Source organism: Anser brachyrhynchus (genome assembly GCF_964034855.1).
Source record: "Anser brachyrhynchus genome assembly, chromosome: 3".
In the NCBI taxonomy this organism is placed as follows: Eukaryota; Metazoa; Chordata; class Aves; order Anseriformes; family Anatidae; genus Anser; species Anser brachyrhynchus.
The window spans coordinates 99258246-99284708 of NC_137696.1; the positions used below are offsets into that span (position 1 = coordinate 99258246).

A 26463-nucleotide genomic window follows, 5' to 3' on the forward strand; every position below is an offset into this window, starting at 1 on the left:
CCTCTTGATATCAGTGTGAGTTCTGCATACTGAAGGAATGTAGAATATCTGAACTAAGATCAGGCATGTAGATCTAAGAGAATTTTCTCTGGCTATACAGAACTGCATATTCTGGGCTGTTTTGTTTATGCATTATAGATGACCTGTTTTCTGATAGATAAGCTTTCATCCTAAACTTAAAGCTCAGTACTTTTCGTATCAATATTTTTATACTAAATTCAATCTTCTGCCTCAGTTAGAGAAAAGGTTTGAAATTGCATCTTTCCCCACAGACAGCATCTTCACCATCTCATATCTACCCATATCTACTCTCTATTTCCTATTAGAATTGTTCCACTTTGTATAAAATGTATAACTATTTCCCAGAGCTGAGACAAGATGCCAAACACAAATCCACAGATTCCCTCTTGTTCCTCTTCTGTCAAGACATATAGTCTGATGCCACTTTCTCAGGCCCAGTTGGCAGTTCTGCACACTTACAGATAGGGATTCCAAACTACAAAAGAGTGAGCTGACAGCGACAGAAATGGAAAATAAGATGGGGCCATGACTGACCCAGCTGCAAACTGCCACATTTTTAAGAGTTGGCGTGCATTGCTTTCTGAAGAGAATATTTGATAATTCTTGTCAGCATCCTCTGTGAAGCATGTCAGTCCTGTTCACACAAAAGGAAACATGTATGCAAAATTGCTTCAGTGAAATGAATTAAAAATTAGCTTCTCTCACCTTCCTCAACAATATTTCTCTAAAGCTGTTTCTAAAATTGGAAGCATTTTGAGCTGAGAAATATGTAGATAATATAACACATGGAAGAACATCCAAGTCAGCTCCAGTCAATTACATGCATTAACTAGAGTTCCTAGAACTTGGAGCAGCTCTAGTGGATTCTGTTTTTCATGTGCTAGTTTTTAGAAGATATAGAATTTCTTCATTTTGATGTAGCCCCAGTTTTTTGTATAATACTGATCAATAGTAATGTATAAAATTTAATATTCTGTTCAATGTCACAACTAAATGTAGTCTTTTGGGCTTGATTCTTCAGTGTCTAACATCTGCATTATGCCAGTCCAGTGCATGGGATAATTGTTCTTTTTCTTTATATATTGTCTTGATGGTAAATCAAAAGATGCATATCTATAGGTGAGGAGTGCTATGCAAAACTGTCATAGCAATTTGCAATTTTACTGGTATTTACTTCAGCTATATTAATCTAGTAGTATGGTACAAGTATAAGTATATAATGATATGGTTTCAAATAAAAGTCAACAGAAGGATCAGGAACATAATACAATCAGGAATAGTTGATGTATGTGATGGTAAAATATGTTTTACACTGGTGTAGTTTTTTGGTTTTGTTTTTTTTTTTAAATAGCAGGGAGATGTGTTAAGTTGTATTAAGGGAATGAATTCTCTAAGACATATTCAGTAAAACTGGGGGGTATGGTATTGGTATTGTATTGGTTACGAGTGTGTTTTCTTGCATATTGTTGTGTTCTGTTGTCTATAATGACACCTTAAATGTTTCCTCATAGTGGATACGCTCCATTTGCTTCTCCAGTAATATCTCAGACAAATGTACATACACCTGTGTTAAATGGCCTGCCAGAAGGAACAAATTCAACTAATCAGTTTAGAGCTCCAGAGAGGGTAGGATGTAGCAAGACCGTTAGGCTAAAGCCTGTGAAAGTTAATACTTCCAATTTTGTTTGCTCTCTCTTTCTTAATTTCTTCATCTTTTGCTGTGGCCTCATTTCAATGGACAGAGGAACGCAACCATAATGCAGACAGTTTAAACAAGCATGCTGGCTTTGCTCTGCTGGGAAGCTGAACTCCACCACAACCGCTCTCTCACTCCCCCTCCCCAGGGAAAAAGGGGGAGAAAATATGAGGGAAAGGGCTCAAGGGTTTAGATAAGAACAGGGAGATCACTGTAATTATTTACAGAGATTAATGTAATTTATTGCCTATGAATAGCAGACTAGACCAGTGAGAAAATAAATGCAAACTAAAAACATCTTCCCCCTCTCCTACCTCCTCCCCCTGAGCAGCACAGGGGAACAGGAAATGGGGGCTGTGGTCAGTCCCTAACACTTCGTCCCCACAGCTCCTTCAGGGTCACTCTCTGCCCCTGCTCCCCGTGGGGTCCCTCCCACGGGATGCCGTCCTTCCCGAACTGAGCCTGCGGGGGCTGCCCACAGGCAGCAGCTCTTCAAGAACTGCTCCCACACGGCTCCGTACCACGGGATCCATCCCCCAGGAGCAAACTGCTCCAGCACGGGTCCCCCACGGGCGGCAGCTCCCCCCAGACCCCCTGCTCCTGCGTGGGCTCCTCTCCACGGGCTGCAGCTCCGGCCCGGGGCCTGCTCCTGCGGGGGCTCTCCATGGGCCGCAGCCTCCTCCAGGCCACATCCACCTGCTCCACCGGGGGCTCCTCCACGGGCTGCAGCGTGGAGATCTGCTCCGTGTGGGACCCATGGGCTGCAGGGGGACAGCCTGCTCCACCAGGAGCCTCTCCACAGGCCGCAGGGGAACTTCAGATGATCTTAGAGATCTTTTCCAACCTAAATGATTCTATGATTCAACGTTTCTGCACTGGCACATGGAGCACCTCCTCCTCGTCTTTCTTCACTGACCTTGGTGTCTGCAGGACTGTTTCTCTCACATTTTCTCACTCCTCTTTCCCAGATGCTGTTGTGCAGCAGTTTTTTCCCTTTCTTACATGGGGCAGCTGCTGGGCTCTGCTCACAGAGGCAACTCCTGCAGCCCCCCTGCTACCAAACCCTTGCAACATAAACCGAACAAAACAAGACATAAAGATCTATTCTTAGCTGGAAGCTGGGTATTTGATGCCACGTTGACATTCATGAAATAAGGCCAATTCCACTCCTGAGGCCATGCAACACTCCACCACTGTGCAAAACTTAAATTTTGCTCCTTTTGCAATTAGAAAGATATTTAACTATAGTTCCTAGTACACTCAGTCAAAAAGATGCAGTTTTCTTAACACTGTGGTTGCAAACTGCTTGATTTTGCTGCCTTTGTATTGCTTATTTCCCTATAGTGTTCATTTGTTTTTGTTTTGACTTATCTACAGCATTGGAGAAGATATTGAATTTGCAAGGGAGGAGGGGGCAACAATCTTTATACTCAAAAAAAAAAAAAAGAAAAAAAAAGAATATGCATTTATTATAGACACAAAAGCTGACTTTGATCAATAGAAAAGATACTAACGGGCTGTTTTCCTGTCACTTAAATTTTGATGTAATTCTAGCACCAGCACCTAGAGTAGTGCTGTGCTGCTAAGAAGCCAAAATAAGCACAGAGAAGCCCTGCTAGGATAGCAATATCCAATTATACCTGTTTCCTGTGCTTTGTAACCATGAAGTACATTACCATGTACTTCTATGTTTTCCTTAGGAATACACTAGCATGAATTTTGGCTATTTGAAATAAAGCTGAGCAGAACTTAATATGAGATTCCTGGACAATTATTATTATTGAAATAGCGTATTAGCCTTGAACTTTAGATGTAAATTGTTTAGGAAAAATAGCATTATGCTGTTAAGGTATTGACTTTTCTAATGACACAACTGAAACCTTTTTAAAACTGTTCCCATTGAAAAATTTTTGTCTTGAATTTGTAAGACAAAATTTGCTATGACAGACTACTTCTACTATCACAAAATAGCTAGATGCAATCAAGGCCATTTTCCAGATACTCGGCAAGTTTAGCTTTCCACATAGGGTTCTCTCTTTAACTCACTCAAATTTTACTAGGCAGAAAGAGCATTCCTCTTCACAAGACTGAACCATTTGGCCTCTGCCAGTTAATCAGAACACCCAGCTTGAAACTGAAAGCTTTACAATTAGGATTTTGCTGCTAGATTAATCTTTTTCACTTTAATTGCTTTCTTACCTGCTTGTCATCTGTTATCAGCTGTAGTCAGTTATGGGTCTAGATGGACAAGCAAACGTTGTCCAAATGAATAAGGGTACATTTTGCCCATGGAAATGCCTGTGTTACCTGCATTATAAGTTAGAGAATGTTTTTCATTCCTGAAGGGAATTTGTAGTAGTTTCTTCACGTGCTGTCTTTAAAACCTGCTATCTCTCTGTGTTTCAAGAATTATGATCAGAAGCTACATTTCTGCATTTAAATCTGGAGTGTTTTTTACCCATATGAAACTAAAGTTTGCAGGGTGTGTCTTGGAGAGAGAAATACCATGAGGTATTAGCACAATCAAAGGACTTGAGGCAATGCTACATTTCCCTATGGTGTAGTTTTCCTTGGGTAGGGTTGCCAGCTTCCTAATTTCCATTGAGCCAACTGTAAGGACAATGCAGGACTGGAACTGGATCAGCAACCTGCCTGCTTCCTCCCATGCCGAGGTAATGAACATGTCTGTTATCCTCCAGATACAAGTTTTGCTGTTGCATCTGAGGTTTGGTTTTGTTTGCTTTGTTGGTTGGTTTGTTTTTTTACAACTCATTCACAAGCAATTTCCCCAACCCCAGCACATTGTTTAGAAACAAGCATACCGTTAGTAAAATTAAGGAACTAATCAAGTTACCTTAGCTAGAGAAAAGATTTCTATAGTTAGAAGTTCCTTGCAGCTCACAGACACAGCATTTTAGAACAAGAAAGAACCTTACATTAAAACTTAATGTAAAATTGTCTCACTTTGCTATGCAAGACGATTTGACTTAATTAGATCTCAAGCTATCTGTGAGAACAAGAGGATATTGTATTTGCATAAAATATGTAAGATGCAGTTACAGAAAAAAAGACAGGTGTATTTTTGATGCTGTACACAGATATCTCACAATTAAATGTACATGACATTCAAACAAACATACACATGCACAGATATTTTGCTTGTACTTTAAGGCATTCTTGTGATCTTTGCTGGACAATAAGGATGTACAACATGTATGAAGATGCATAGAGTAAGATGAGCTTAAAGAGCTTTAAGTACAACTAACAATAATTCCAAAATGAAAGTTGAAATGTTACTTTATCTATCAAATTTCTGCACAACCAAAGTTAGGTTAAAACAAGATTTGTTTTGCAGCACACTGATGCTGGTTATAAGGCATTTCTCCACAGCATCTTCATCTGTACTGGATCTGGCTGGGATGGAACTAACTTTCCCTGCAGCAGCCCATACAGTACTGTGCTCTTCACTTGTAGCTAGAACAGCACTGGTATCACACCATTGTTGTGTCTACTACTGAGCAACACTGGCACAGCATCAGCACTCCCTCCATCCCCCCCAGAGCCAGCAGGCTGGGGGTGGGCAAGAGGGGAAGAAGGAACATCACCAGAGCAGCTGACCTAAACCAACCAAAGGGATATTGCATACCATATGATGTCACACTAAGCAATAAAAGTTGGGAAAAAGAAGAAGAGGAGAGGGGTGGGCTCTTGTGAAAATGTCTGTTCTCCCGAACACTGGCTATGTGCGTTGAGGCCCTGCTTCAAGGACGTGGTCAAGCATCGCTTGTTGGTGGGAAGTAGAGAGTAATTTCGTCTGCACTTCCACATGGCCTTTGCTTGTTGGTTTGTTGTTGTTGTTGTTTTTTCCTCTTTTCCCCTTTCGCTTTTCCCTTTAGTATTATTATTTAATTAATAATAGTTTTCCCTTAATAATTATTTTTCCTTTAATTAAATTATCCTTATCTCAATCCGTGAGTTATTTCTTTCCTTTTCTTCTTCCCCTCCTCTTCTGAGGAGGGGGAGTGAGAGAGCAGTTGTGGTGGAGTTCAGCTGCCTAGCAAGGTTCCATAAACCACTATATCATCCCAGAAATATCAGATACAGTAAAAAGGGGTATCCACCTACTTAAATGAAGGATGTTCAAAATTTTGTTGAGGAGGTCAGAGAGAAAAAGACTGAACAGAGGCAGTGTTCTGAAAAATATTAGAGCTATTTGAATGAGCCAGTGAAAAAGTGGATAGGATCAAGTTTATTCCACTGAAATTTCTGAGAAGGCTGTGATTATGTTCTTCACAAAAATAAATATAGAAATATAAAAATTATGTATATGTATATTAAGCCATCATGGTATATGAGGAGTAGTTTTCTCATGGATTTAGTTACTCGATAAAATATAGTAAAGCATGCATAAATGCTGTAGTTCGTCCATATTTTGAGTGGTATAATTCCCATTTAAAATAATGAAAAAGACTCATTTTTTCACACAAGAAGTAACTTCTGGAATCTGTGTCATGGAATGGCATAGAGACAAAAATGGGTTTAAAAACAAGTTCAAAAAATATTTTAACTACTCGTGCAAAGTAGGTCCATGATGATGGGCATTTGTGTCCACTGACTTAGGAAGTCTCTACATTGCTGTTGGTTAAAAGCCAACATACTTCATGGCCTATGTCTGAAAACATCACTATTATTCTAGGTGATATATTTGTCTCACTGTCTATACCATTTATACTTTTTCCCAAAATATTTGCAACCATTTGTAGTCAGTGACAACATACTAGGCAACTCAAAGCTTTGCTGTGATCCGTGATGTATGAACTTGTATAGTGTGGACAGAGAGTTTTCAGTCACATAGTGATTAATTAATTAATCTAATCACAGCTAGTATACTTCAGCCACTTTATTACATTTCAGTAAATTGCAATAGCAAAGATATGTTCATTCAAGTAACCACTTCCACTACGTGTTTTTCCAGTGAGCATGATGCAAAATGACAGCTAGTATCAAAATGGAAATATGAATAGGGCATGTGACAGCTATGGAGGTAGCAGCACCTTGGCTTGACACACAGGAAATTTGAAAGAAAAACCTTACCCACTTTTGGTGACTGTTATCTCTGTTGAAACATAAATACATGATTTCAGTACCACAAAATATCATGGCTTAGTCTATTTTTAGTCTTGTTTTTCTCAAGCAGACCATTATTCAGAATATTTTTAGCTTTAAAATGTTTTATGGTAATCTTAAGCCTGACATCCACAGAAACACTTCAAAGTCTAACACTCCCTGTATTCATTAGTGATCAGTATTAATCAGTAGTGTTAGTGTCCCAAACTATTTATAAATCTAACACTAAGGGCTTTTGGGTCGGTGTAGTCCTTGTTTTTTTTTTTCTAGTTTATGAGATCTTGCTTTTTCCCCATGTTTTCTTAACCTCACTTTTACTATTTACCTGAATAAAAAGGTAGAAATCAGTCATGTTTTTTTTTTTTCGTTTTAACAGTTTCCAGATGTTTTCATTTTTGTTTTATTTTGTATAATGCAACTCTGCCAACTTAAATCCTGCAGATTTCTGCTTCCTCCAAACTCAAGCTGTTAACTTCCATCTCTACTACTAAACTCTCTATCTTAAAATTGTGCTTTAAGCTTCTGATGGCCTTGTTCACCATGCAAGATCTTAAATTAAATGTGCAATGAGAAGGACAAGCATCCTGTTGGTGGTTGTAAACAGCGACTCTACAGGATAGAATATTTTCAAGATTCTTAATAATAAACTCCTAGCACAACAGGTTGTAATTTAAGTTTTTAGAAAGCCACTGTGTAAAAAAGGAAATTATATTTGATGTCCTATTAATTTTTAAAAGTAGCATTTTGGTTCTGATTTGGATCCAGTGGCTGGAACACTGCTGGGGAGACACCAACAGGAATTATCATTTATTTAACATATATACGTCATTATATATAAGTCATCTGTAGCATAGCTAACTGCTGTTTTAATGTTTCTACAGGAACATATCTTAAAGCAATGGCCTTTTAATTTGAATATATCTTTCTGTTTATTCTAAATTTTATATTTAGAATCTAGCACTATTTTTTATTTCTTACCTTGATCTTTTATGTGATGTTGATTAAGATTCTATAAAAAAAAAAAAAAGTTATTTCCAGTTCACCAATATTGATTAACAAAAACATTATGTGTAGATTAGATTTTTAAATAGGTCAAAGGTGCTTAAGACTAAAGAGAAGGCCTTGTTCACAGTGGTCATTGAAGGTAACTCTTGATAACAGTAAAGTGTAAAGAATAAGTAAATTTAGGATATTTTACAGTTTGAGGATAAATTATAAAGAAGATCCTATTTTCATCCACCATGAGGATGACTGCGTTCCTGTAAAAGTCTTTGGTCGTTGCAGCATAATCCATAAGAAGATATAAATGAACGTGCTAGGAGTTTTTCTAGATATCGAACGCTACAGAAATGATCTCTCAAGTTTCTTTCATTTAGAAAGCAACTTACTATATGTTGTGTATGCTACAAACATTATTTTATTTTAAGTCAGAGACAAAAATATATAAAAATATGAATCTTAATCCTACTCTTGGTGAGGTAAAACTTTGGTTCCCCATTTTCATATCTGTGCCAAATAGATGGAGGGGAAAAAAAAAAGTTAAAAACCAACAACAACAACAAAAACATTAAAACAACTGTCACAGGCAGTCTTTCAGCTCAGGGAATTTCACTTAATGTGATTGATTGCTAATTAACCTACTGAGATAAACTAAAAGACAATTAAACAGATGCTTAGGGTAATACCTTTGTTCCTCCCCCTTTTCAGGGCTTAACTTCAGTCCAACACCTCTTCTCCTACATTCAGTCCCCTGACTGTGGTCATGCTGTGCCATTCTCAGTCCCTCCTGATCCCTTTGGTGAGGAGGTGGGTAGCACAGGAGGTTGAGGTTGGTAACTAGTTGTTTCTTTCTGCTGTGTAGTCTTTCTCCTTCTTACTCATTTTCTCCCAGTGTTCCTTAGTATCTTCTTAGTATCTTCTTAGTATCTTCTTAGTATCTTCTTAGTATCTTCTTAGTATCTTCTTAGTATCTTCTTAGTATCTTCTTAGTATCTTCTTAGCCCTGGTGTGGGCTGTCCACGAACTGCCCATGGGTGCCTTGAGGGTGGGTTGTCTGTGGCCACAGTCCCCTCAGAGGTACTCCAGTACCTTCTTTTAAAAGTATGTCTCTAGCTGTGTCCCAAGTCGTGCTTTAATTTCTTTTGTTTTATTAGTATACTTGGCAACATTTAATATGACCTTCATTTGCTTTTGTTGACTGCGTTTGTTACATAAGTTGTTTTATGTGTGTGTCTATATATATATATGTGTGTGTGTATAAATTTAATATATATATACATATTCAGTGTATATCCTGTGTTATCCAAGTAGTCTGTGTAGTTTCAAATTTAATTCATCGTGTAATGAAAAAACTGTAAAATGAGATGGTTATGGTGATTTTGAGTTTGACAGGAATAATTTGGTCAGTGAATATTAGTAAGCACAGGTAGTAAACTAATTATGTCAAATAGTTTAGAAAATTTCTGTGAAGATTTTTCTTTTATGTGTACAAGTGTAATGGCAGTTCTTAAGAAAGACCAGCTCTGTTGTACACCTTCACAGAAGGTTCCTAATTTCTTAAGGGGAAAAAAAAAAATCACATTTCTGTAAGAAAAATTTGAAAAGAAAAACTTCATTTTATTTTAGAAATGTATCATGACTTAAATGCAAGCATAACTTTGTTTCAACTTCTGGTAACTTTCCAAGAACGTCCAGTTTTTCATCATATGCTCTGTGGATTTTCTTTGTGTTGTTTATTTATTTTTATGTCAGCATCCACCAAAAAAGTTTGGGTATACACTGGAAGGCCTATAAACTCTCTTAATAGCTTGATAGTTTTTCTAAGCAGAAGTGTAGAAAGCACAAAATAAGCTATTTTAATACACACAAACACAAAAAAAAAATCTAAAGAAACACATAGAACTCCAAAATGAAATAATATTTTAAAATATTAATGGAAATGGAAACAAAGTATTAAGAAAAGTGCTGCAGTCTCAATCTTGATTGTAGTCTTCCAGTTATGGAAGAGAATGAATATGCTGTGTGAGGTGAGATTAATTTAAAAGCTGCAATATAGATAAAAGATGAAGATAATCACAGTATTAGCAAAGAACTCTTCACTATCATTCCTTCGTGATGAAATAATCTGAAAACATATCACCTATTTTTAGGTAAATCATTTTCTCACAAACAGGTTAATTTTTTCCTTCAGATAATTTATTGTGAGGTATTCTGTCAAATCTCAGGCACGCTGATGGACATCTCTAAGTATTCTAACTTTTTCAATCATCTTGCAATCTTACTCAGATTTCACTGTGCCCTTATTACAAATGTGTAATCAAAGAACATTAAATGAATGTCTGGAGGGCAGCCTACACTTTCTGTGTGTTAGTGGAATCAGATGACTGAACGCCTTGACAAAGAAAAAGAATAATACTATGTCAGCCAAGTCAGCTTACCACAGTTTAAAGCCTAAAAAATAAGCTTGAAAATTCATCAAGCATTATGAGATAATCATATGAGAATAGACCATAAGGAATAAAACCACACACCTCAGCTCATCAAGATAGAAATATATTTCTGTGCAATTTTAAAGCGTCTTTTGTAAAAATAAGTTGCATGTTTTAAGACGATATGAACCTCTTACTCTTTGCCATGGACTTATAAGCATGGATTTTTGAGTATAAGTTGGTGAAGTTGTTTATTTGAGAAGATATTTATAAAATGTTTACAAAACAGCCCTTTCTATGGCATCAATATCTTAATATCTTGACAGCATAATATCTACTGTTAATGCTGATATGAGCAAGAACTGACTCATACCATTTAGGAAAGTGTTGATGTGATCCAAGTAATTTTGAGCTTTATTAGTTGCTCTGTCACAGACCTCTACTTTGATTTTGAGCATGTTAATTACATTAACACTTCAAAATTCTGTTTTCTATATCTGTATAACAGGGATAGTGATAATTACTTGTATCACAGATTTTCTTTAAAGTTAAATACTTTAATACATTAAACACTTAAAGAGAATCAGAATATTTATATTATTAATACATTATTTTAGTTGCCATTATTTTAATAAAGAACACAAAACACTTTTTCCTATGCATGTTCTAATACTTACAATTAAATTCACCAGATTTAAAAAAGAAAAACATTCTCACTTAATTGTGTTCCTGATTTTGTTGACACTGAAATCCATTAAAGTTTTCCCACTTTTTTAAAGGGGAACCTCATGTAGCTCAGTGGAGAAATTTGTTGCTCACGTGCTATAACTGTATAAATATATACAGACAAAAATGTCAATGACATCCTTAACACATGGTCTGAAAAATCCTGGAGACAGATTAGTCATGCAGAAAAATATTTTTCTCTTCTTCTTCCTGTCAGTTCTGTGATCAAGTCTGGCTTCTGTTAAAAGCAGATTCTGGAAACAGAAATATGCAGTGTTTTTTGCTTTTGCTTTCTTATTAAAATGGAAAGGAAATGCAAAATATGAAGTGTTGCTTCTGTGTCAAATTGACATTCTGAAAAACAATTAGAAGAATATCTGAAAACAAAAACATCTTCTACAAATATATTATGTACTTAAATACCAGCATTTACTTCTTAGATTCAAAAGCACTTTGGAAAATCAAGAACTTTAAAGATTGCTCTTTCCAAAATTGTTCTGTGATAAAATACTGTGATTGACATGCCAGTTGAAATGTTACAGAAACTTTATATAGCACACTTGAATTTTACACACATGAGTAATAGATATAAGTATCTGTGTATGAAGTTCATTAGGGATAACTACAATTTACAGCCCTGAATCTTCTTCTGTAGCTGGAAAACTAAGGAATAAAAAGGAGCTTATACCTTTTTTATAAAATGCTGAAAGGGCAGGACAGATAATTTCACCTCGCAGTGGTTCTGGTTCTGCTGTAAGGATGTTACAGTGTTGTAAAGTGACTAAATACAACTCAGAACAATTCTTGGACCATGGATTGCAGTCTAAAACTTATTTCTGTAAGACCATGTCCTAAGAACAAAGTTGTATGTTCATGTTTTCTTTGACAACCTCTCTTTCCTGAATTAATCTTTAAAATTGGAATGAAATCTACTAGATAGGTGTACTGATGTCACGTAATAGCTTAAAGCCTGATTGTTGAAATAGCCATTTCCACTAGAAATGTAGCTTCAGGCTAAAATGGTTATTGAACCAGGCATGGCACTTAACTGGTGTGTTGTAGTATTGCACTCTTCCAGAAAGAAGTAAGTAGTATCAGCTGTGTTTTGTGAGTAGACTGATTATGGATGTATGTATTAGATATTCTTGGAGCATGCCAACTGGCTCAAAACCCTTCCTGGATGATAACTGAAGAACTTCTATTTAGTGGATACTAATTAGGTATTAGTAGTAAACAGTTGTTGAGCTGCTCAGTTCTGCCAATACTAAAGCAGCTACAAGCCTGCTCAGAAGAAATATTTTAGGAATATAAACCTAAAAATCTTAGGTGCCCCAAGTCCTCAAGCATATTGGTAGTTAGCCTCAGTTTTAGAGGCTGGTATAGCTAAAAAGCACTAGTGTAGCTACGCCCTTTGTCTCAAAGTAAATCTTACAGTTCAGTTCTATTGGGCTACCTGAGCACAGATTCTCATGTCATTTTTGGCATACTACAACCTCCAGGTCAGAGGACTAGCAATGTTACATGTGACCCAGGAAAGACTGCACCCAGCTGGACTAGGTTGGAAGCCAGGCAGAATATGTCAGGGTGTCTAAAAATACTATAACTGTACACAGCTGCTGAACTGAGCTCTCAATGTCTGCTTTGTGGTCACATGTGAAGCACCTAGCTTTCACACTGACACCAAAATTAGTTAATCTTAAGCTAGGCAACACCACTATATTGTGCCTTTGACCCCCAGGAGGCACTGATCATAGGGACCTCTCAATGAAAAAAAATTGTGGTTTTATCCAAATGGACTTCAATTTAAGCTTTTTATATAGATTGTTTTTTCTTGTATTAAACTGCCCATATTAGCAAGTCATTTTTATATTGTCTTTTACATTCAACTTCTGCACTCCACACATTGAAATTCAAGAACCTCATGGATCCTCAGACAACACCTCCATTGGCAAAATGGACAAGAAAAATCTTGTCTTTAATTTCTACAAGGCATGTTTTTAGTTATGTCTGGTTGCTCTGATTTTCACTCCTTTGCTGCAAATATATTCGTCAATCTTCCGCTGGGTCAAAATGCAAAACTGAGATATAACTTTATTCAACTTGCAAGGGTGACTACAATTTAAAAGTTAAGGCTGGTTTTTAGTCACCAGTGATGCAATTCTTAATGTTCGTTTGAATACTTATGGTTTAGTGTTAGGTCAGTGATGCCTGCAATTAAGTGTTACAAAACTCCTTTTTACATCTTATAATTCTGATTGAGGTTCTAGGCTTCCCAGGTGTTTGGAGTGATGCTCAGGAGTTTACCAAGCACTTTTTACTCACCTGTTTCAAAACATTTTACTGAGTAAATACCATTAGCCCCAATGACTTAGTTCCTGTTTAATTTTAATGCTAAATATTAAAGTCAATATTCAGTACACATGATGGAAATCTATGATCTTGGTTGGCTACTTGGTATAAAATATGGAAATTGGGAAGATTAATTTTCTGTATATTTAGAGGGATACATGGTACAAAATCAGCATCAGAGTTAAGTTGTCATCTTAGGTGCATTGAGAGTGATATTTTGGTAGAGAGAGCTTTATTTTAGGAAAATAAATTTCCAGATATTGTTTTACTAATCTGCTCCAGCAGCCTGCAAGTAGAGCTCTTGGACTCAGCACGATGGGATTCAGAGGTGTCAAATATTTTCATGAATTTGGCTTGGATATTTCTTATAACAAAATTTGAAAACACAGAATTTCTAGCCTTGAAGCTGTTTGGTTTCAGTGATTACAAGAGTCAGGTTTCTTTCAATCTATATCCCCTTAGGTGAGCAAATCTTTGCAGTCAGACAGTATGTTTTTAAGTATTTATTCCCTTTATGATCATTATGAACATACACAACAGACAGCTTATTGAAGTGAAAAAAGTAGGAGTTAAAGTTTTTTATTATTTTAAATAATATTTTGATATTTTATGTAATCATCTATAATTATTTTTTCCCACACTGGAGTAATTCCTAGTCCCGGGTAGGAAAAAAAGCCCTCTATCCTATGGATTTTCTGTTTCAAAACCCAACTGAATACTGTAGTGATGCACTATATAAAGTGCTGACACTGCCTATGTGAATCTTTGAGATTTTTTTTGACATGGATTCCTGAGTCAATGACCATTACAATCACAGCTAAATCAATGTCTTTATTTTCTCCAATACATTAACAGAACAAAAATGTGCCAATAAGGAGATAATACTTGCGTTGTGGAATAGTAGCTTAACAGTTGAATAGATAGATAATGGAGGAACAAGAATGATGTATCCCTTTTAAAAAGGTTTATACTTTAAAGAACAGAGTCAGTATATTGTACTTCTCTCATTACAGCTTTTAAAATGAGAATAAACTCTGCTTATTTTTTAAATATTCAAGCAGAATCTATGTGTTAGCTGGCCTCCCCTGAACAGATAGAGAAAGAATGTATCCATATGTTCATCCTTTTCCAATTGAATAAATGCCTACTATGGTCACTTTGGGTTTGTTATTTAGATATCAACACTCCATCCTTTAGTACTTCCAAAACTAACATAATAGCTAGTTGAGCTTGCTGCATAAGATCTGATACGCATTTCACAGAATTCAGTTTAAAAACTCCCTTTAACTTTGCTACTTTTTAAAACAAAAATCTGAGAAACAGGTTTGATCTTATGCTGGGCTAAGTGTTATCATGGCATAAACAAGATAAAGGTGAGTGTGTAAAGCTCTGGAATAATGTTCAAAAGGAAATAGTAGTTAATAAACAATTTATTTTAATTCCATTAGCCACATTTTCTCTTCCTGAAATAGATTTAATTAAGATATACTACAATCTGTATTCTACACCATAAAATATCCCTCTATTTAAAAAAAAAAAAAAAAAAAAAAAAAAAAAAAAAAACACTAAAGTTGCCTTAATGAAAGTTGCCTCAACAAAGGCTAAAGCTAAAAATCTTTTATGGCATATAGGAAAAAATAATAACTGTGGTATGTCATGATGAAAAGTTTCTTTGTATAAAAGTTTGGTTTTTTTTTCCTAGTTACCTAGAGAGACAACAGAAATGGTTTGTGCAGGAATCGATTACATAAATTTCTGCTTGTGTGTGCGTTTGGGTAGCTGGGTCTTTCTCCCTAAAGTATAAATGCAAATTGACTTGTCACACATTCTTTAAAATTTAAACAGCTGAAGAAAGAAAATCGCATGCAGTTATTTTCAAATCAATGTATGGAGTTTAAGGGGTTCTGAACTTAGCAAGAAATTCTAAGGAATGACAGCAAACTGTATTCATTCAAAACACTGTGAACAACACAAGATTTCAAGTACATCAGTAAAAAGATGGTCACTGCAATCCACATTGTGCTTCCACATCTATAGCCAGAGTAATCTCTTCACACATTTTCTTTTAGAAGGTAGTCTGGCTGTCACATTTAACACTATTTAATGTAGTTGTTAAAAAGAGGAAGTAGAAATTACATCTTACCAGAGATTTGAGTTATGGTGAACATCATTTCTGCTTTCCATCATTTTTAGACAGCATTGTCATTAGCAGCAGCCTCGAAATCACATACACTCATACAGTGTAGTTGAGTGAAGGGGATAAAAGTATTGCAGTTGCCCAAGTACAAGACAGGTGCCTATGTGTTGGTGGAGTGGGAATATACATATATTTATAGGTATTTATGCATATATATTCCTTAACAGATTAATCAACAGTGTACAATAGAAGAACCTGTTTCTTACAAAAACATACTTCTACAGTGTGGATTTTTTTTATTTTTTTTTATAGCTATCAGATGTGTAATGGTTATATTTTACTAGAAACCTAGCTCTCACCTTATAGAAGCTCATCAAATTTAGGGATGGCACCTTTTCCAAAACATTAGTGATTACAAAATAGACAAATGCAGTTGGTATAATTATGCTGAAATTTATTAACACAAATCAGTGTATGTTAAAATGTTCCTATATTCAATATTTTGTTAATTTTTGATTGGCAAATATGTTAAACTAATAATAGTTGAAATAAATAGGGGTATATTAGTAAGAATTAAATTGAGAGCTAAAGAGATGCTTCAGGTTCATTTTCTATTACCCTATGGACATCATTGCTAGACGGTACACCAACTGGAGCAGTCATGCCTGGGATGGTTTGTACAGATTTGGGAATCCAGCTCATGTTTGAGAAGGTTTGTTGAACTTTTGTCATTTTATTTCCATTACAGTTTTTCTAGTAGAAGAGGTATTATTAGATGTTTTCTGTACGGTGAGTGGAAATCAGTACTAGTATTAAATGGGCATATTTGCAGCCCATCCATATTTTTAATCAGTATTCTTCATTTGTTGACAGGCTCTGTCAGGAAAGGTCAGAATCACCCCTGTGTAGCTCAATTCTTTTATGGTTGAATAGTCTCAGTTGGCCTTTTTTGCCTTTTCTTATGCTTTTTTTTTTTCCTTTTTATTCCTTGGTGGGCATTAGAAAAATTAGCATAGAGATAAAACATAGTGTTTTCAATATGTCAATCTTACTTCATTCTGTACCTTTTGAGGCACTTATCTTGACTGCTGTATTGAATACCCAGTCCATTTTCTGAGTTTTCAGCCATGAATGATAGTTGGCAGGTTAGGACTAAACTAGACCAAAGCGATTACAGCTGCATAGTGGAAAGAGTGTAGCATTTAACAGGGGAAACCATTCTTACTCTCCCACCTTCTTTCTTGTGTCTTCTACAATCTAGGATCTTGATGCGTCCCTGTTTGCTGAATGACAGTCAGGCTGCATAAAAGTCTAGGAATACGCCATAAATAATAACAGGGTTGTTCTCCATTTAATACTTTTCTTTTTTTTTCTGTGGTTTGTACCTGCATCACTTTTATCAGCTTTAAAAAAAATCAACAAATTCAATCTGATATACATCTTAGAGGCTTGCTGAGTAAACTGAGTGTCTAGATATAAAACCTGTATTTTGAGATCTGTACTGATTTCCCATTTCTTGTTGGGTGCACTTTAATGCAATAAAATTCTATTGGATTTTAAGAATTTAATTTAGGCAGGTCATCTATCCCTGTATCCCACGCATCCTGAAAGCCATTTTTGTTAGAAGTCTGTAGGTGGCTACTTGCAGTGTTTCCCACTCTTGATCTAGTACAGACTAAGTTGTAAAAGCCTATCTTTTCCAGCATATCTATCTGCTGCACCCAGGAAAATGGAAAGGATATGTAGAGATAGGGACCTGTATAAGGTTTTGAAGATTTGAGGATTCTGGCTTGTTGCTGTGTTATCTGCTGATCAGTATATCTCTGTGTCAGGATTGCATGTGACTTTGAATCTCGATACATAAATTATTTTTAAAATAAACTGGAAGAATATAAACCCAGACCTGGAAGAATACTGATCTAAAAGAATACATCTCATTTGTACAGTGAGATATACTTAGTAGTATGGGATAAACTTAGCAGAGGTGTCCTGACACTAAGATCTATTAGGCTGTCAGGCAGTCTCCCAAGAGAAATGGTGGAATCCCTACTTCTGGCAATATTTAGAATTTGATTAGAGAAAGCACTGGAAAATGTGCTGAAAGGAGCAATCATATTTGACAGGAGCTTCTAATAGATGATCTATTCTTTTTCATCCCTAATTTCTCTATTTGCATGCTCAAACTTGAGGGAGTAACAGTTTAAAGGCTACCTCTAAGTACCTCAATAAATATTAAATAGTTTTTACTATTTTGTTCATTTTTATATTCACAAATGAGAAGTCCCATCACATTCTACATTTGCTTTTAATTATACCTGACCTTTCTGCAATAATTCCTGTATAATATTGTACTAGTGAAGTTCACTGTTCTTACATATCTTTTAAAACCAACAAGAAAATTCTGTATTACCTCTAATCCTTGTGTTTTATATATCAAGCTAAAATATATTTCCTAGTCATTCACTGGCAATATCCATTACAAGATGAAATATGACAGCTGAGAACATTCCATGAGTGTGTACCTTCTTATTTATTCCTGTGCAATACACAGGACCAAGAATGTTTTCCAGGAACATTTTCATTCAGAGATGATTAGCAGCAGTATAAACACTGCTGCATACACTACAAGTAGCACTGCATAATACTTTAATTATTGTCATAAGCAGAAAAAAAAACGGAGTTCAGCTCTTCTGGAACTGATAGCAACTTAATGTTTCATTTTGCTGGTTGTAGATAATTTTTCAAAACTTTTGGAATCTACCTATATTTTTCACAGTGAGTTTCACTATGTCAACCCTTCAAAATTTCATTTTGAATGAAAAGAAAATTGATCAGTTTAAATATACAAGTTGATGAGACACTACTCACATTGCAGCTTCAGAATTTAAATCAGAGGCTATCATGAAACTGAGGAAATAATATTTAGCCCCTTGGCTTAAAACAATGCCAAATAGTATTTAGAAGATATAGCCATGATAATTCCTGCTATATCCTCTTATGTGGGGTAAGAAATCATATTAACAATTAAAATGCTTAAAGAATTAAAATTATACAACATGCATAAATTACTTAGACAAGACAAAGAAAACTACAAAATCAATTTAAAACTCATTGTCCACATTTATTTTAGGAAATATTTTCATTAAAAATGTTTTATTGGGAAATATTTTGTTACTTCAGTGAGAAATATATAAGGGCAAAATAAGTGGTGAACAATCTTTGTAACAATCTGGGACATTTGAAATTTGGGTGAAAGATGCCATTTATGAAAATGTGATATTATATCTGCAAGAAATAGGATGTAAAGATGCAACCATTAACAATGCTTGAACTTGCAGGTAGACTTACTTCAGAATTAATAAATAAATGTGTATTTGCTCAGTTTTCTGTTATTTTAAGTACTTCAAACAATATCCTATCTGCTTCTCCTGTCTCTTGCTACTGGAATTTGTAGTCTCTCCTTTTAAGATGAAAATCACTTCTCTGATTTTCTCCTTTATATAATAAAACACTTCTACATCTTAAGTATTACAAATAGTTCTTGGTTGACTTGAACAAAACTGTTCCTGAGTGAAGATGTTTCACTGTTAGGTATTACTAATTCAAGGAATCCTTAATAGTAGAATATATTTAAAAATAGGATAAAGATAGATCAAAAACAATGGTATTTCACATCGAATTAACCTATGTATTTTCTTCAGATAGAAAATAAAAGGCTACTTTTGCTTGTCTTTGTTTGTTTTAATGTCACAGTAAAATTGGAAAGATCTCTTAGCTATTAATCGTGATGACTCCCACAGGTCTTTTCCTGAGGGAATTCTTTAAATTCAGAGACACAAGCAAAGGCACAGTTTGTAGAATTTGAGGATGTATTTACTAGAGCACATTATCTTGCATTTGGCCAAGTTATATTTAATCTGCCTACTTCCAGCATCAATAATACATCAGAGTGAAATTTGATTTAAAATTAAATATAATTCAAGGTCTTGTAAAGCACCTATCATACCATTGCTGCTCTTTGCTATTGTCTCAGCATTTACTCACATATTTACAGGCTCTGAGAGTGGAAAATACTGTGGTCCAGTTTTCATGGGTTGGAAAACAAGAAGGGGAATTCCTAGGAATTTCCAATCTTTCAAGGGTTGGAAATTTCATTTGCTGGATTATTATAAAGTCTATTTAAGATTGAAACAGTTTACTTTGAAGGCATTGTGTCTATCATGTTAAACCATTGTGAAATGCTTTAAACTGTCAATTAGTTTTTAAATAGAATATCTGTCTGTCCTCAGTAGGTGCTTGTAATTATTCTTGTATCTACAATACAAGAAACGTTACTGTTCCATGGACAGATTTTATGTCAACTCAATCTATTGATTATAAGCTTCTCTAGGCAAGCATCATGACGCACAAGTTCATTATCTCCTTTGCTTGAAATTTTGCAAACAGAAATAGTAGATGATAAAGAAATTAAAACCAACTGTGAGTGTAGTACAGCCCATCCTCCCTTGGCAGCTGAAAATAGCTTTCTATTCTATTTATTTAAATTCACAGGAAAAATAAATCTTTCATTTAAATGTCATTTATGTGATATATTGTCATCAATGCATCTTGCTAGTATAATATATTATCACTGAAGTACTATGTAAAGTAGCACAAGTCATCAATAAAATAACAATTAAAAAATCCTTTTTTTTTTTTCAGGGATCTCACTCCCAGATAGATGTGAAAATGCAACTTGTCAGAGATACATAAGGAATATATTTAGGACTGCTTTTTACCTCCACTTGCTGCTTATTACTAAAATAAGTCATTATACTGATATTGAAAGAAAGAAATGTTTGTGAGACGTTTTGTGCAATAGAAACTGGGTAAATGATTGATTCTGAGGTTAGGATTCTATTTCATAAGAAAAGGCACTATGGGGAAAAAAAAAAACACCAGTAAAATGTGAGAGGAAAGTGTTTTATTGTTGATGGTAGAAAGGACGGGGGACAGAGAAAGAGTAACAAACTAATCTGATGTAAGTGGCAGCAGATTATGCAGAGATTTGACACATGAGTTAGGACTTTTAAGGTGACTCCATGAGGACAGCTAACAGAAGGATTTGAAAAAAACATATTAGTCAGATTACAGTATGGGTATAATAATTGCAACAGCAAATTATTCTGTAAGCTACAGCAAATATGGAAGGAAGGAGAAAAGTGCTATATCTGTTAGATTTTCTTGTACATTTTCATTACATTCTGATGTATTTTAATACACCCAAATATATTTAAAGTGTTACTCATTTATTTTGTATTTAGTTGAAGAATTACAAAATAATAAAATAATTAAAAAAAAAAAAATTGGAGAGTACACAGCAATTTTGATGAGGTACCTGAGATTCTGTTTTACTGTGGCTGCTTTGGCACCACTTAGCTGTTTGCTTCTGTGACCGCAGCCCTGTTTTTATCTGGCATAGAATCAATTTTAGGACTTAGGGGAAATAAAATTCTTTAGTTTGACTCATTTTTATTGCCATAATTGTTCAATACAGGGTTTATTTAAACCCCCTGAAATATGAGGACATGAATAGCTCATTTATGAATAGCTCGTTTAAGTTCACTGCTTTGAATTCACAGAATATCTGTGACTGCGAGTATACTGAAATATCAGTGACATTTCCATGACCATGTGAAAGATGTTCACCTATGTATTTTCTACTATCCAGATATAATGACATTTCCCATTGCTGATATGTGAAGAATAAAACTGATTTCAATAAGAAGCCCAACATGTTGAGATTAGCTCATTGCCTCTGGCAAGCAGATATACTCTCTGCTGTTTTATCACTGTAGACTCTAGTTCCTACGTTGCATTTATGAAGTCCATAGCATAGAGCTTTGATTTTTCGGTTGATTAGTATTCCCATTTTAATTTTAACATTATTTTTGTTATTACTGTTATTTATCATTTTGATAGATATAGTGCTGCTCTACTTACTTTTCTTTGAGTTTGTCTTCAAAACGCTTGGTGAGATCTCACTAGCACTGAGAGTATATCTCATCTTCAACAGACTGATATTTAGTTTTTCTTTTTTTTCTGACCTAGGAGGTATAGCTGAAGAAATCAAGGACAGCTATGGTAACAGTCACAAGTACTTACAGAAGAATTTAGACAGAATTTCAGTTTCTAAGCATAAATTATGTTTCTGGGGATCTTTGCTCAGCAGAAGACTAACCTCCCAGGTACTTCAGTGAAATTCATCTGCTCTAATTGCAGGTTTTCAACACTAAATAATCCAAATCTAAAGTAATTACATTTTAACCCTCTTTGCAGTCAGTAGGGAGAAATTGCCCTTTGTCTAAATTATGTAAAATTAAAGTCCTGAGATTTGTTCCTCTGCATGTATTCAGCTGTCACTATCTTAGAACAACGTGGGGACTGAACACCAAATGGGTATGTGTGACTCTGGTAGAATGTAAGTCATTCCCCCTTCTTCATCATATAACTCTCTTGAGAGGCTCAGTTAACTCACCATTCACAAATCATTCTGAACACCAAATGACAGTGCTATCTGCAGGTTTTTTTAAAGGAACAAGTAGAGAAGGAGGTGACAATACTACAGGCCCAAGTATAATAGCTGTGACCTACTTAAAAAGATGGAAACCTTGGTTAAAATTACCGTTTCTGAGCTAGATGCTTTAGGAACCTACCTCACACCCTCTGGATAATGCCTTGCCCATCAGAATATGGTGATGGGAGTGAGGCAGCGGCTGGTACAACTGTGCTTGCTGGTCCCTCCCTGAAATGCTCTTTGCAGGAAAAATGTGAAGATTTATTAAGCCAAACAGGCAACATGACTAGCCAAAGGCATAAGTCATACATCTGGAATGAAAAGGCTTTCCAGATGTTCCTACGTATTCTTTCCAGTGTTTAACATTTAGTAGAATGAGTGGGATTTTGAATTTCCCATAGCTGTTAGCATATCCTGAGATCTGGATGTGTACCAAACTGTCTGACAAGAGATCTTATCTGAACACTGTACTGTCTGTTTAAGATGACATTCTGACATTCCCATCCTTCCCTGGGCATCTTTCAGAATGTTCTGGATTGCATTCTCGATCTCTGGTTACTTCACAATTAAGCTTAGAAGTGCTGATTTTTACAAGATAAGCTTTCTCTATACAATAAATTTCTTTAAATGAGGAACTGACTTACATACCTAAAGGTTAGTTAGATCTAAATCTTGCACATCCACACTGGTCTCCCTTTATAGTCATTGAAAAGAAAGTTCTTATTTAAAGAGCAAAACAACTCATCCTCAGGTAGATGTCAAGAGTGTGTGCTATTAATTATCCTCTAGAAATGTTTTATTTCTCCCCTTTGATTCTAAAAGGAATCTACCACTAGCTTGATAGTAGATGACTAGCTTTTAGACATCTAAAGTAAGGTGATATGGACATGCGATAGAATATGGATGTGGTTGAGTCACAACAGAAAAGAGAGAGACAATGTTTGTAGATTTGTGGAAGCCAGCTGGAGAAAATAGAGGAGACTATGTGAAGGCCAGTTTACTGAGGAAACCCTGGTTTTATACAGAGTTACAATTAGAAGTGAATTTTTATATATTCGCCATCTTTGAGGTAGAGTACTAATTTTTATGTCCAGGGGTACTTTTTTTGGGCTGCAGCTAGTGAGAAGAGCTATCTTGACTCTGGCATGCAGACCTTTCTCATGTTCACATATTTGCTAAGTTACAGAATAGTATAACTCAATTTACTTTGACTTACTATTTTGGTTTGGTTTGTGGTTTTTTTTTGGTGAGTTTTTTTTCCTTTTAAAGTCTAGACATATTGAAGTAGGCTGTTTTAGAAAGAGTTTGGGCTTTCTTCTATAATTAAAAAAAAAAGTTTTGATTTCCTTACAATGTATTTTATCATGTGTTACTAGGACAACTGAATTTAAAATATTGTGGGCATTTTTCACGAGAAGCATGTGAATTATTTTTCTTCTTGGTCTCCCAGAAATGAAACCTACCATTTCTCATAGCATGCTGTGAAAATCCTATTTTGTAAGGCTCTTCAGAGAAGAGATAATTTAAACTTGGTGCATTTGAGTCTGTTATTGTTTAACATAGGGTGTTGAGTAGGTAACTCATGTTTAAAGAGAAAGCATTACATTAGCCTGCCCTTGTTATTCTTTATATATTTTTAACATTTGTTTCAGTATCTGAAGCTTGGAGAGGATTTAAGCAAATCTAAATAAATAAAATAAGACTTTACAAAAGATATCTTGGGTGTTGAATCAAATTGATACTTAACTCCTCCTGAGGTAGTAGAATCTAAGTCTCTTTCCAATTGTGTACTTTTTTCTTTTTTAATACACTCCTTTTCTCCTGACTATAATTTTCTGTATTATAGGACTGCATATTTGCTCCTGAAGTGAGTGCTCCCAATGCTAACTTCATATGTTATTCTGAGAGTCTTCTAATAGTTTTTCCTATCTTCACTTTGTCAGGAAAGGATGATATATACTTAAATATTCTTGTTTTCTAGTTAGTCCTTTCTTGGATTGAGCTGTATTTTTTTTTAATTTCTTTAGAATTTCCACTTTTTAAAAAAAAATTGCTTTTCTGAACTATACTGAAATTCCTCAACTCATTCATTAGTGTTTTTAAATATTGTTAACTCCACTGCAGCTCCATAAATATGTTTTTGTTCCTTTCTCTCCTGTTTGGGATGTATCACTGCAGGGCCAGAGCAAATCCCAGGCACTGTAAGATGGGAGCTGGGTGTGTCATTTCTCAAAATGTGCACAAAAGAAATACTTTCAAACATTAAAGTTGTAGGTGCTGAGGAGCTGAAGGTTTAACAGAAGAAAAATGCTTGGCGAGTTTGAGATGCTTTAGGGATGTGAGCAGAGCTATTTCTAGTTCTAGTTGCCTGAAAGCTTCTCTAGAACAAGTGTGTCTGGGTACAATACAGCATATTAAACTGTTTGAAAAAAGTGTTTGTAGGTACATTATATAAATAGTTCACTTGTGGTATTAGAAGATAATTCTCTTACAGAATGGTACAAATAATAGAACATTTTCTGGAAAATACTTTATTAAAGAAGTGTCATGCTTTTTACTCTGTCCTTGTTTTCCAGCCATTCCACATGAAACATTTGCACTATATTGACCTGCTCTGAGCCTTTAGGGAAATTGTTAAAATCTGTAACGCAGAGTGTCAAGTATTAACAAGAGTTCTCTGCCCTACTGGTGCTGAACGTTGATCCACCTCAGGCATCAAGACACTGAAAGAGCTAATTTGTAATTCTTGCCTTTTCTGTTCTCTCATATAGTGAGTAAGCATGCTGAAATGTCTTTCCTCTAGCTATTGCTCTACTCTATATAGGAACTTGCATCACCCTCATCTTCACAGTGGCTGGATTCTACCCAGTAGCATACTAATCAGTGTGACTAACATCTGTCTCAGGTGGTTCATTGTTTCTCTCAGCCTGTCCCCAAAAGCAAGATCGTGTATTTAGTCATATAATGTTAAAAATACTAGTCTACAGGAGTATGTGTTTAACTATACTTTTTTTTTTGCTATGAGTTTATATTAATGAAAATGGTTTATATTAATGAAATGGGAAAAAATGGTGCATTTCAATGTGAAATAGAAGATGACAAGGTCTGTGTGGGCTTCAGATTCTGGCAGAGATTATTCCCCAATCTCAAAATGGGATTCACTCTCCAGCCCAGAAAATTTTTTCCTATACTGCAAGCTGATGTGGGTGCCTCAGAAATGGAGTTACCATCTGAGGTCTGTATCCTGTCCTTCCTTCAGGCCGTGTAGCACCCCAGGGGCAATGTCTCTCACCTGAAGTCTTTACTCATGCTCACTGATCATTCAGAGACCAGAAGGATAGGCAAATTTAATATGTTTGAGATGTCAGTGAATGCATCCTCCTTGGAATGGTTTCTGAAAATTGTGTGTACCAGTGTAGTTCAATACCATTACAGAGTTTAATTAGCAGAAATAATGAAATATCAAAGTAATGTTGTACTTTGCATGATTATGACAGTTTACCAGAGTGGTTGTTTACTGGAGTCCTGTCATTTTGGAGCAGCCATGTTCTGTCCTGTCTACCCAGCCTGACTGCATTTGGGTTATCTGTGGAAAAAACTCAATTCTCAATTACCTTCTGCTATAGTTAGTATTTAGTCACAGATTTTTAAGCCCCCTAATTCCTTTAGCACTTCCCATAACAGGTAAATTTTCTTGTAACTACAAAACGCTTGGTCTCTATTTAACATATATATATCAGCTCCCAAAATTCATAGAAAAATGAAAAAATAAATAATAATAATAATAAAATGAACGAAATGTGTTTCCATACAGCATTTCATGACTACTTTGCTGTCCTGTCTTTGAATGAACATAGATTCAAGCACATCAGAAATCATTCCCCAGATTATCTCAATTTTCCTTTTTGTTATAATGCTGTACAGTCAGTATATTTTTTTTCTGCCATTTGTTCATTTTGCCTATAGGTATTTATGGAACCATTTATATAACAAATTGCTGCGGAAAGATTGCTTTCATTATCATTCATCAGTAGGCTAAATAGATCTTGCTGAAGTACTGTGGTCTGGACAATGCACTACAGTTTATCAGTGAATAAATTCCATTCTTAAATGAGTAACTGATTTCTTTGCACTTGCAACATACAGGTTTTTCTTCACAATTCACAATTTTTGTCAGAAGGCTGCAAGTTGCCCATAATATTGGGCAAACACGGCATGTATATGCTGATGCAGATTACTTTTACAGCTTGATAATATTCTTTGATTTATCACTCTTTTAAGCTTTGGTGTTTTATTTTTCCCTTAGGGATATGATGATGGATATGGGGGTGAATATGATGATCCAAGCTATGAGGCATATGATAACAGTTATGCCACCCAAACACAAAGGTAAGCATTTGTACTTTTTCATTAAATTTTCCAA

The 26463-nt window shown here is 35.3% G+C and overlaps 1 protein-coding gene across 7 annotated transcripts in view; it reads left to right on the forward strand.

Moving 5' to 3' along the window:
- The window catches only part of KHDRBS2 (KH RNA binding domain containing, signal transduction associated 2), a 378776-nt gene that overhangs the window by 282974 nt on the left and 69339 nt on the right, over positions 1-26463 (forward strand). For all 7 annotated transcript variants that reach the window (XM_080584879.1, XM_080584878.1, XM_080584882.1 and 4 more), the window contains exon 7: positions 26347-26429. In XM_080584879.1, the coding sequence (XP_080441005.1) occupies positions 26347-26429 (83 nt within the window). The remainder of the gene's footprint in view (positions 1-26346; positions 26430-26463) is intronic.